The 12,859-nt window shown below is 39.0% G+C and overlaps 1 protein-coding gene across 2 annotated transcripts in view; it reads right to left on the bottom strand.

Annotated features, from left to right (window-relative positions):
• The window catches only part of SPATA13 (spermatogenesis associated 13), a 120,861-nt gene that overhangs the window by 18,246 nt on the left and 89,756 nt on the right, over nucleotides 1–12,859 (bottom strand). For both annotated transcript variants that reach the window (XM_053708502.1, XM_053708503.1), the window contains 2 exons: nucleotides 11,341–11,713; nucleotides 6,177–6,251 (listed from right to left, as the gene is read on the bottom strand). In XM_053708502.1, coding sequence (XP_053564477.1) covers nucleotides 6,177–6,251; nucleotides 11,341–11,713 — 448 coding nt within the window. The remainder of the gene's footprint in view (nucleotides 1–6,176; nucleotides 6,252–11,340; nucleotides 11,714–12,859) is intronic.

The raw sequence follows: 12,859 nt of genomic DNA, 5'->3' as shown, positions 1-12,859 counted from the left end.
GAACTCCTTGTTCCCCCCTGATGGTTGATGTACGCAACAGTCGTCATGTTGTCTGATTGAAACCGTATGAACTTGGCCTTTGCTAGCTGAGGCCAAGCCTTGAGAGCATTGAGTATCGCCCTCAGTTCCAGAATATTTATCGGTAGAAGAGATTCTTCCCGAGACCAAAGACCCTGAGCTTTCAGGGGTCCCCAGACCGCGCCCCAGCCCATCAGACTGGCGTCGGTCGTGACAATGACCCACTCTGGTCTGCGGAAGTTCATCCCTTGTGACAGGTTGTCCAGGGACAGCCACCAACGGAGTGAATCTCTGGTCCTCTGATTTACTTGTTTCGTCGGAGACAAGTCTGTATAGTCCCCATTCCACTGACTGAGCATGCACAGTTGTAATGGTCTTAGATGAATGCGCGCAAAAGGAACTATGTCCATTGCCGCTACCATCAAACCTATTACTTCCATGCACTGCGCTATGGAAGGAAGAGGAACGGAATGAAGTATTTGACAAGAGTTTAGAAGTTTTGTTTTTCTGGCCTCTGTCAGAAAAATCCTCATTTCTAAGGAGTCTATTATTGTTCCCAAGAAGGGAACCCTTGTTGACGGAGATAGAGAACTCTTTTCTACGTTCACTTTCCATCCGTGAGATCTGAGAAAGGCCAGGACTATGTCCGTGTGAGCCTTTGCTTGAGGAAGGGACGACGCTTGAATCAGAATGTCGTCCAAGGTAGGTACTACTGCAATGCCCCTTGGTCTTAGCACCGCTAGAAGGGACCCTAGTACCTTTGTGAAAATCCTTGGAGCAGTGGCTAATCCGAAAGGAAGTGCCACGAACTGGTAATGCTTGTCCAGGAATGCGAACCTTAGGAACCGATGATGTTCCTTGTGGATAGGAATATGTAGATACGCATCCTTTAAATCCACCGTGGTCATGAATTGACCTTCCTGGATGGAAGGAAGAATTGTTCGAATGGTTTCCATTTTGAACGATGGAACCTTGAGAAACTTGTTTAGGATCTTGAGATCTAAGATTGGTCTGAACGTTCCCTCTTTTTTGGGAACTACGAACAGATTGGAGTAGAACCCCATCCCTTGTTCTCCTAATGGAACAGGATGAATCACTCCCATTTTTAACAGGTCTTCTACACAATGTAAGAATGCCTGTCTCTTTATGTGGTCTGAAGACAATTGAGACCTGTGGAACCTCCCCCTTGGGGGAAGCCCCTTGAATTCCAGAAGATAACCTTGGGAGACTATTTCTAGTGCCCAAGGATCCAGAACATCTCTTGCCCAAGCCTGAGCGAAGAGAGAGAGTCTGCCCCCCACCAGATCCGGTCCCGGATCGGGGGCCAACATTTCATGCTGTCTTGGTAGCAGTGGCAGGTTTCTTGGCCTGCTTTCCCTTGTTCCAGCCTTGCATTGGTCTCCAGGCTGGCTTGGCTTGAGAAGTATTACCCTCTTGCTTAGAGGACGTAGCACTTGGGGCTGGTCCGTTTCTACGAAAGGGACGAAAATTAGGTTTATTTTTGGCCTTGAAAGACCTATCCTGAGGAAGGGCGTGGCCCTTACCCCCAGTGATATCCGAGATAATCTCTTTCAAGTCAGGGCCAAACAGCGTGTCATGCTTCTCAAAAACAAGTGCGCAATACCGGCGCGAAAATGAGGCTCTGCCTATGATTAGGGAAAGCCCCTAGAGAATAAGGTGTCCAAAACAGGAATGTTAAGCAATTTGCCCCTAGAGAATAAGGTGTCCAAAACAGGAATGTTAAGCAATTTGTTCTTGGAAGACGCATCCGCTGACCAAGATTTCAACCAAAGCGCTCTGCGTGCCACAATAGCAAACCCAGAATTCTTTGCCGCTAACCTAGCCAATTGCAAAGTGGCGTCTAGGGTGAAAGAATTAGCCAATTTGAGAGCACGGATTCTGTCCATAATCTCCTCATAAGGAGGAGAATCACTAGTGATCGCCTTTTCTAGCTCATCGAACCAGAAACACGCGGCTGTAGTGACAGGGACAATGCATGAAATTGGTTGTAGAAGGTAACCTTGCTGAACAAACATCTTTTTAAGCAAACCTTCTAATTTTTTATCCATAGGATCTTTGAAAGCACAACTATCTTCTATGGGTATAGTGGTGCGTTTGTTTAAAGTAGAAACCGCCCCCTCGACCTTGGGGACTGTCTGCCATAAGTCCTTTCTGGGGTCGACCATAGGAAACAATTTTTTAAATATGGGGGGAGGGACGAAAGGTATACCGGGCCTTTCCCATTCTTTATTTACAATGTCCGCCACCCGCTTGGGTATAGGAAAAGCTTCTGGGGGCCCCGGGACCTCTAGGAACTTGTCCATTTTACATAGTTTCTCTGGGATGATCAAATTCTCACAATCATCCAGAGTGGATAACACCTCCTTAAGCAGAGCGCGGAGATGTTCCAACTTAAATTTAAATGTAATCACATCAGGTTCAGCTTGTTGAGAAATTTTCCCTGAATCTGAAATTTCTCCCTCAGACAAAACCTCCCTGGCCCCCTCAGACTGGTGTAGGGGCACTTCAGAACCAATATCATCAGCGTCCTCATGCTCTTCAGTATTTTCTAAAACAGAGCAGTCGCGCTTACGCTGATAAGTGGGCATTTTGGCTAAAATGTTTTTGATAGAATTATCCATTACAGCCGTTAATTGTTGCATAGTAAGGAGTATTGGCGCGCTAGATGTACTAGGGGCCTCCTGAGTGGGCAAGACTGGTGTAGACGAAGGAGGAGATGATGCAGTACCATGCTTACTCCCCTCACTTGAGGAATCATCTTGGGCATCATTTTCTCTAAATTTTGTGTCACATAAATCACATCTATTTAAATGAGAAGGAACCTTGGCTTCCCCACATTCAGAACACAGTCTATCTGGTAGTTCAGACATGTTAAACAGGCATAAACTTGATAACAAAGTACAAAAAACGTTTTAAAATAAAACCGTTACTGTCACTTTAAATTTTAAACTGAACACACTTTATTACTGCAATTGCGAAAAAGTATGAAGGAATTGTTCAAAATTCACCAAAATTTCACCAGTGTCTTAAAGCCTTAAAAGTATTGCACACCAAATTTGGAAGCTTTAACCCTTAAAATAACGGAACCGGAGCCGTTTTTATCTTTAACCCCTTTACAGTCCCTGGTATCTGCTTTGCTGAGACCCAACCAAGCCCAAAGGGGAATACGATACCAAATGACGCCTTCAGAAAGTCTTTTCTATGTATCAGAGCTCCTCACACATGCGACTGCATGTCATGCTTCTCAAAAACAAGTGCGCAATACCGGCGCGAAAATGAGGCTCTGCCTATGATTAGGGAAAGCCCCTAGAGAATAAGGTGTCCAAAACAGGAATGTTAAGCAATTTGTTCTTGGAAGACGCATCCGCTGACCAAGATTTCAACCAAAGCGCTCTGCGTGCCACAATAGCAAACCCAGAATTCTTCGCCGCTAACCTAGCCAATTGCAAAGTGGCGTCTAGGGTGAAAGAATTAGCCAATTTGAGAGCACGGATTCTGTCCATAATCTCCTCATAAGGAGGAGAATCACTAGTGATCGCCTTTTCTAGCTCATCGAACCAGAAACACGCGGCTGTAGTGACAGGGACAATGCATGAAATTGGTTGTAGAAGGTAACCTTGCTGAACAAACATCTTTTTAAGCAAACCTTCTAATTTTTTATCCATAGGATCTTTGAAAGCACAACTATCTGCTTTGCTGAGACCCAACCAAGCCCAAAGGGGAATACGATACCAAATGACGCCTTCAGAAAGTCTTTTCTATGTATCAGAGCTCCTCACACATGCGACTGCATGTCATACTTCTCAAAAACAAGTGCGCAATACCGGCGCGAAAATGAGGCTCTGCCTATGATTAGGGAAAGCCCCTAGAGAATAAGGTGTCCAAAACAGTGCCTGCCGATATTATTTTACAAAATACCCAGATTAAAATGATTCCTCAAGGCTAAATATGTTTATATATGAATCGATTTAGCCCAGAAAATGTCTACAGTCTTAAAAAGCCCTTGTGAAGCCCTTATTTACTGTCTGTAATAAAAATGGCTTACCGGATCCCATAGGGAAAATGACAGCTTCCAGCATTACATCGTCTTGTTAGAATGTGTCATACCTCAAGCAGCAAAAGTCTGCTCACTGTTCCCCCAACTGAAGTTAATTCCTCTCAACAGTCCTGTGTGGAACAGCCATCGATTTTAGTAACGGTTGCTAAAATCATTTTCCTCTTACAAACAGAAATCTTCATCTCTTTTCTGTTTCAGAGTAAATAGTACATACCAGCACTATTTTAAAATAACAAACTCTTGATTGAATAATAAAAACTACAGTTAAACACTAAAAAACTCTAAGCCATCTCCGTGGAGATGTTGCCTGTACAACGGCAAAGAGAATGACTGGGGTAGGCGGAGCCTAGGAGGGATCATGTGACCAGCTTTGCTGGGCTCTTTGCCATTTCCTGTTGGGGAGGAGAATATCCCACAAGTAAGGATGACGCCGTGGACCGGACACACCTATGTTGGAGAAATACATTTCTGTATAAAAGTAAGTCTTCTTATAGTCTCAGTAAAATCTGTATTATATGTGTCTCAGTCTTAAAGTGATGGCAAATCCAAGCGTTTAAAAAAAACGCTAGGATTTACCATCACTAAAAATAAACTGGCATTTCAGTGATCACTTAATAAAAAAAGGGTGCTAAACCCACCCTGTTTGTTCCGTGGCACCTCACTTATGTCAGAGTCTCCAGCCGCCCACAGCATAGAGCGCTTCTCTCAATGAGGTGATGTTTCCACCTCTAAACCAATAGCCGTGCTTGTCATCTGACAGTGTTCTGTATGCTAGAACGGCTATTGGTTTAGAGGTGGAAACGTCACCTCATTGGTAAAGAGCGCAGTGCTATGGGAAGCCAGAGGCTCTGACTTTAGTGAGGTGCCCCGACACAGACAGGGTAAGTTTAGCACCCACTTTTTAATAAGTGATCATGATCAATGAAACTCCAGTTTATTTATAGTGATGGTAAATCCTAGAGTTTTTTAAACGCTCAGATTTACCATCACTTTAAGGTAATAATATGAAAAGAAATAACTCCATAAACTTATGACAGCATATAACAAAGAACAAGCCTGTCTTGTATTAACACTCTTTTTAAAGTGCATACATAATACCAAGACCGCATTATGCGTTTTTCTAGTGAATATAACGGTTTGGGTTTACTAAGTATTTGTAAAACTGCACTTACAGAGAGCGATTACTTAGATCCAAAGCTGACATCTGGGCCGCAAATTGCGGCAGAGTTTTGAACATAGGTACTACATCTAAACAGTACGCTGGGTAAAGCATTGTGTGACATAGTAGCTAAGCCCATTAGGCACAAGAGTTTTAAGGGGCATGAAACCCAAAATGTTTCTTTCATGATTCAGATAGAACATGTAATTTAATTACTTATATTATCACATTTTTTTAGTTCTCTTGGTATCCTTTATTGAAAACCAGGGACATAAGCACATTAGTGTGCACATCTGGAGCACTTATGGCAGCAGTTTTACAAGAATATTATCCATTTGCAATGGCACTAGATGGCAGGATTATTTACTGCAATGTAGTGCTCCAGATGCCTACCTAAGTATCTCTTCAACAAAAAAAAGCATGGAAAAAAAAGCTAATTTAATAACAGAAGTAAATTGGAAAATTATTTAAAATGTTATGCTCTGTCTAAATCAATAAAGAAATGTTTTGTCATCGCTGCTCTGGGGAGCTGACTTTATATTGAACCATTTGCATAGGTTAAAACGAGTTATATGCAAGCAAGAGTGCAATGAAAGTGCTAAGATGTTCTAGCATTTTGTGCTGAGCTATAATGTCCAGTGGTTTACAATATTCTGTAACTAAGAGAGAAAACTGCTGATTGGGCGTGAGAACGTATATGCAGCCTAGTCAGCAGGATTACTATACACTGCTATTGGTTGCCTGTACTCATCTGGTGTGTATGTAAAATGATATTTTTATGTTTAAAGATAACATTCACAAAGCCAATCATAGGGCACCTACTATTGTTTCATTATGCTGAGAAACAAAACAAATGACCAGACTACTTGCATCATATGCTACATTCCCTAGTAATATACATTAATATATTTTACACCTCACCTTTCATCTTCCCATGCCTAGCTCTCTTGGCATTTTGCATTGCTTGCTTCTTTTGCTCTTCTGAAATTTCCATTCCTAAAGGAAAACAACAACAATTTAACCCCTTAGCTCACTGGTAAACAGTGATTTAACCTTTAACCCCTTTGATCTACCAGGACACACATGCAACCAAAACGGGTAAAATCACAGCTGTGACACACCTGTGATTTAACCCCTTAATTATCAGAATTCACACAGGCATTCAAGGGGATAAATCACTTTTAACAACTTTATTGATATAACACAAGTGACACAAGTTGAAGAGAAGGGAGGGTATGAGGGTCCTTTCCTCTTTAGTGATACCAGGACTGGAAGGCCAGTGGCCATACCACTTTTTTTTTAGCTACTAGATTTTCTGTTCAATATTTTATTTAGATTTTTCGTTATTTGCATTTGTAAGCTGATCAGAGTGCTGCCGACACTGGCACGGAATAAAATATCACTCCATGTCCACTAATGAAAACTCAGATGTCAGCCAAATAAGGAAACAATCCATACAAACCCCAAATTACACCCTGAATTATTCAACTGAAATACAAATCATCTCTTGTGATTACGATTGTTATGGAACAGAAGCTTCCCCATGACTGATGGAAACAAATGAGCATTTAGGGAACTGAACCCTGGAGACTTAGTTATTTTAGACGGCAGACAAACTAGAGGTCACATCATCCTTTCACTGGCTGATTTATTGTCTGGTAAGTGGCTGCCACAACAATGTAGAAGAGAGTTTTTCCACCTCACACAAAAAAAAGTCATACATTTTAAAAATGTTATAATAAGATATTTTATATTTTTATTTTTGTGTATATTCAAAAATTAAAAGCGATGTTAAACAGTAAATACATGCAAGAAATAGTGATGTATTCAAAGCAAAGATTTGCATTAGAATAATACGTAGTAGTATTGTTACAATTACATTAGTTGCTTAAACTTCCAATATTTAAAGGTTTTGTTTCTATAAAAGTAATAGGCGCTGCCATGTTTGAACTAGTTTTCTATTTATCTCGGTTTGTCCAAACAAATTTGTGTTGAATCGCTTTTTAGACAGTCTCTTTTACTGCCTGTTTTATAGCTGTCACTTACCGTCTTCAGAAGGTAAAACAGTTAAAGGGATATTGAACCCACATTTTTTCTCTCATGATTCATATAGAGCATGCAATTTTAAGCAACTTTTTAATTTACTCCTACTATCAATTTTTCTTCAGTCTCTTGGAATCTTTATTTAAAAAAGCAGGAATGTAAGCTTACGAGCCGGCCCATCTTTGGTTCAGCACCTAGGTTGTACTTGCCGATTGGTGGCTAAATGGTATTCACCAATCAGCAAGCGCTATCCAGGGTCTTAACCAAAAATGGGCCGGCTCGTAAGCTTACATTCCTGCTTTTTCAAATAAAGATTGCATGAAAACGAAGAAAATTTGATAATAGGAATAAATTAGAAAGTTGCTTAAAATTGCATGCTCTATATGAATCATGAAAGAAAAAAAATTGGCTCAGTATCCCTTTAAGGGGCAACTTAACCCTTTGAGTGCTAATGACGGCTCTGAGCCGTCACAGAGTTTCCCACTCTGGTGCTAACCTTGAGGGAGATCTGGAGGCTCCCACCTGCTCCTACCCCGGCGATCATGCCTGTAGAGTGACAGGCATCGCCGGGGCTTCCCGTTTTGCGTGGTGACGTCACGTGCAATAACGTGATGACGTCACCGCGCAACTTTATTTATACTTAACAATGTTAAGTATAGGAGCAGGGGGCACACCTTTCCAACAGTGTAAGTCTTGGGGGTCTGAAAAAAATAATAAAAAAGTTTAAAAAAAAAAATTGTTCAAAAAATAGAAAAATAAAAAAAACATTAAAAAAATGTTAGCACCCAGGTGGGAAAGTGCTTAGCACTCAAAGGGTTAAGTACAAACATGGTGGCACCTATTACTTTATAGAAACTCAGTGGAATTTAGAAAACTAAATAAATAATGAAAGTATCGTGCACAGATTTTTAACTACACATAATTAAACTACAATCTCATACGGTTTAAAGGGATATGAAACCAATTTTTTTCTTTCATGATTCAGATAGAGCATGCACTTTTAATCAACTTTCTAATTTACTCCTATTATCAATTTTTCTTTGTTCTCTTTATTTTTAAAAGCAGGAATGTAAGCTTAGGAGCCGGAACATTTTTGGTTCAGCACCTGGGTAGCACTTGTCGATTGGTGGTTAAATGTAGCCACCAATCAGCTATCCAGGGTGCTGAACCAAAAAAATGGACAGGTTCCTAAGCTTACATTCCTGCTTTTAAAAATAAAGATACCAAGAGAACAAATACAATTTGATAATTGGAGTAAATTAGAAAGTTGATTAAAAGTGCATGCTGTATCTGAATCATGAAAGGAAAATTTTGGGTTTCATATACAGTACCTTTAAGCTTTAAAAGGGACATTGTACTAAAATCTTCTATCATACTTATGAAAGAGCACCATTTACAGATGTCATTTGGCCTGATATTTTTTTTAATAACAGCTGTTTAATATGAATATTGTGGTATTAGTCTTTACTTCCTGCTAATTCTAACTGGCTGATAAGTACAAGTGTTTACAGTTTACTGGTAGAGAGGGACAAGCCTCTTCAATAATGACAAGTAAACGTTGGTTTATTGAAGAGAGTACATTATTTTTTGTTTTGTTTTTATTACATTTTGAAATGTGTTTAAATTAAGTATGTTTACATTTGAGACTCAGAAGAACTAAATCAAGGCTCAACAAATTCTGGGTGCCCGGAACCACAAGCACTAAACTGTACTTATGACTTATCTTTTTGCATTATTTTACATATATCTAAATCCAAATTAAATTTCCTGGCCACTAAAAAATGTCTGGTCCATTTATATAAAAAGTATTTTTTTGTAGAGTTTACAAACAAATCTCTAAAAAAAATCATTTTTATTCAGAAAATGTTACGGAATACATTTTACCTGTGTCTAAGTGGGACACAATTTCTAATTGATGTGATGACATCATGACATGGAAACATTTTATGTAATATATTTAGTGTTACAGGGACATTAAACCCAAACATTTTCTTTCATGATTCAGATAGAGAATACAATTTTAAACAACATTCCAATTTACTTCTATTATCTAATTTGCGTCAGTCTTTAGATATCCTTTGTTGAAGAAATAGCAATGCACAAGGGTGAACCAATCGCACAAGGCCTCTAAGTGCAGCCACCAATCAGCAGCTACTGAGCCTATCTAGATATACTTTTCAGCAAATGATATCAAGAGAATGAAGCAAATTAGATAATACAAGTAAATTAGAAAGCTATTTAAAATTACATGCTCTTTCTAAATCATGAAAGAAAAATGTAGGTTTCATGTCCCTTTAAGATACCTTAGATAAAAGTGCAACATACTCCTAAGTTGGGTGTCACAGTGTTTAAGAAAAAGAACCCAGGAACTATAACTTCCAAATGGTGCAATGTCCATATGGAAATGTGATGTAGATCATTACATCATTGAGATACAGAGCCTGACTAGACTGATGAGCATTGTAGGTATAAAGGATGGAAGGTGGCTCATGTGAGTGCAAAACCAATGCAATTTTTACGAACAGACAACCTTCTCCAGTCCAGATTGGCTCATCCAACTAAGACAAGTGGTAGGGGAGTTTGGACATTAAAAACCACTTCTAGCAAACACCAGGCCTACATGCTAAACTGCAACAATACACAGGGTACATAGTATTTTATACACTTTAAGGACCACTACAGTCAAAATTAAAGTTTTATGGTTCAGATAAAGGATGAAATGTATATAAATAAACAAAACAAAAAAACTTTCCAATATACTTCCTCTATCAAAACTTTACAATTTCTTTTTATAAGCATTCTGAGCATTTGCAAGATGGCCGATGGCTGTCACATGATACAGAGGGCGGCCAAACTGGATTAACTTTGAAATTTGTCAGAAATTATTCTATTACTCATTTCAAATTTAAAGTAAATGATATTACATTATTGTGTATTTGTCAATTATTCTAATCTACTGTATTCAGTGGTTTTTTAATAACTCATGATGAAGAACTAGACATAGCTTATTGAATAATCTGTATCTGATGCATTGTAGTTTTTATTCTTAAAGGGGCATTATACTGTGGGGCACAACTACAATTGTATGATTACTTCTCACTATGCTACGACAGATCTTTTCAAAGCCGTTCCCTTACTTTAACCATGTATTGGTGCAGGTAGGTTAAGCTCCTCATCTTCATACTGGAAGCCACCATCTTAGAATTGAGGTAGTCTTGCACCCAGTGTCAGAAGTGGTGAGCACTCACAGATCAGTGACATTGCTGGCTTTCTGACAGTTGTATTATGCAATTTGGGTTACTGTGCATAATACAGAACAAGAGTGTTATGTTTTATGCAGTGGCTGCATTGCTCTATTTGATTCATGTTGTGTTTTTAGAAACATTATGTAAATGATGTATAAAAATGGCAATATCTTCCTTTTTTACAAAGAGATGTTAAGGTGATATATTTCTAGTCCGCTTTTTACAGCTATGCTGCATCACTTTCAAGTGCTTCAACCCCCCCCCCCCACTCTGCGAAGATGAGGTCACTGCCAGTGATTGGAGCATATGCATGTGTGCTCAGGTCTCATTCGCTCACCAGTTGTAGCTTCATCATGGAGTGACACTAGAATGCCCCAATACAAAGGAAGTTACTAAATTATCTTCCTCAAAACGAGAAGCGTCACAACATTATCAAGTATCCAGGTTAAAAATTAAACTTTCATGATTCAGATAGAGCACACAATTCTAAACAACTTTCAAATGTTTTTTTCTATTATTTAAATGTGCACAATCTTTTTATAAGCACACTTTCTGAGGCACCAGTTCCCTACTGAGCATATGAAAGAATTCCCAAAATATACATATAAGCATCTTATGATTGGCTGATGGCTGTCACATGATACTGTCCGTAGGAAAATTTGAAAATTGTCAGAAAAAAATTCTAATATTAAGATTCAAACTAAGTGCTTTTGTATTGTAGTTTTATTATGCATTTAGTGGTCCTTTATATATTGTAATGTAGGTTTGTGCAATAAAAAAAACAAGGGTATACTTGCCCATAGCTTTGTCCTCTTGAACTCTTTTCTGCTCATCCAAAAACGCTTGAAGCCATCTCCGTTTGTCCTCCAGTCTCTTTGCACAGAACAAATGGACCTCGTCTGTCTGCTTGTTTACAATTTTAAATGCATTCTTTATATTCAGGTTAAAGTCTCTATCTTTCCCATCTTCGACATCATTAAAGGCCATCTCATCCATGTCGATGCGACCCTTATAATACAGGATATCCCGACGCAACAAATCTTTTTTGCAGAATACTAATTGATGGTCAAATAGAAAGAAAGTCCTTTGCTGGCTCTTGCCTTGCTTGAAGATTTTGGTCAGTTCTCCTGAGTGGATCAGTTCTGAACTTCGAGCCAATATGTCCTGACCCTAAACACAAAATTGTTAATAAACCATTGTGCTTATATCAGAAATATTTAGTATTTAATTTCAAATGATCAAATAAAGTCGTTTTGTAGTCTTACAGCCTTAAAGGGACATTGTAATCTAAACTTTTTAATTATGTGTAGTTAAAAAAAAAAAAAAAAGTTTGCAATATACTTTCATTATGTATTTTTCCCCCTTTCCTGTCATTGAAATCTGGAAATTGTAGACTTTTCAATTACACTAAATTTCTATAAAGTAATGGGCCTGCCATGTTGTAACCTAGATTTCCCCTCTTTTTTCTGATAAGCATATCTAGATGTGTTCAGGAGCAATACTGTATTGCCTCTTGTCATTGTCTCACCGGATGTGATCAGCTAGCTCCCAGTAGTGCACTGCTGCTCTGGAACTGAATTTAATTATGTGTTTAACCCCTCTGAAGGAGTTGAAACACAGTTACTGTATATACAAACAGTGGAACAATAAAATGCTCTAACACAACAGATAATTTTCTTTTTGCACTGCCACATCTCTTTAACCCCTGCAAAGTTCAGCACAAAATCCTGAGCTGGATATGGCCGGTTATTGCTGGCTATGCACGTATGCTGCTTGTGACTGGCTTACAGGTCCTGTCCAGATCGGATGTGGATTTGTATTGCCACTGTGGAGAGAAGATTTACTATGCTTTTAAACAGTTTGTAGGGAATAAAACACATAGATAAAGCCACAACACAGTGTGATAATAAGATGCTCTTGCTTATTATTATGCCACTTTAACCCCTTAACAACAGCCGACATACCCTGTATGTCAGCTGTCATTTTCATACTAAGGGGTTAAAAAGTGCGACTCGGCCACAGCAGCTATTGCTGAATGACTCCAGGAGTGACTCACGTAGTAACAGCGCATCTCGCCAATTTCGGTGGGAACTGCACTATTACAGGGCTAATAGCTTCTTAAGCACACGCGATGTACAGGGTACGTCCGTGTCATTAAGGGGTTAATTTCACAGTGCTTTCTGATGCGAAATAGAATGCCCTTAAAATTACATGAAGCTTACAATGTTTCCTTTCATAATTCAGATCGTAAAAGTTTAAACAACTATCCATTTGACTTAAGTTATCAAATTAATTTTAAGTCTGCATATCCTTTGT

This window comes from Bombina bombina, chromosome 3, assembly GCF_027579735.1.
Source record: "Bombina bombina isolate aBomBom1 chromosome 3, aBomBom1.pri, whole genome shotgun sequence".
Lineage (NCBI taxonomy): Eukaryota > Metazoa > Chordata > Amphibia > Anura > Bombinatoridae > Bombina > Bombina bombina.
The sequence above is the reverse complement of the archived record's forward strand: the minus strand, read 5'-3'. Positions and strand labels throughout refer to the sequence as shown.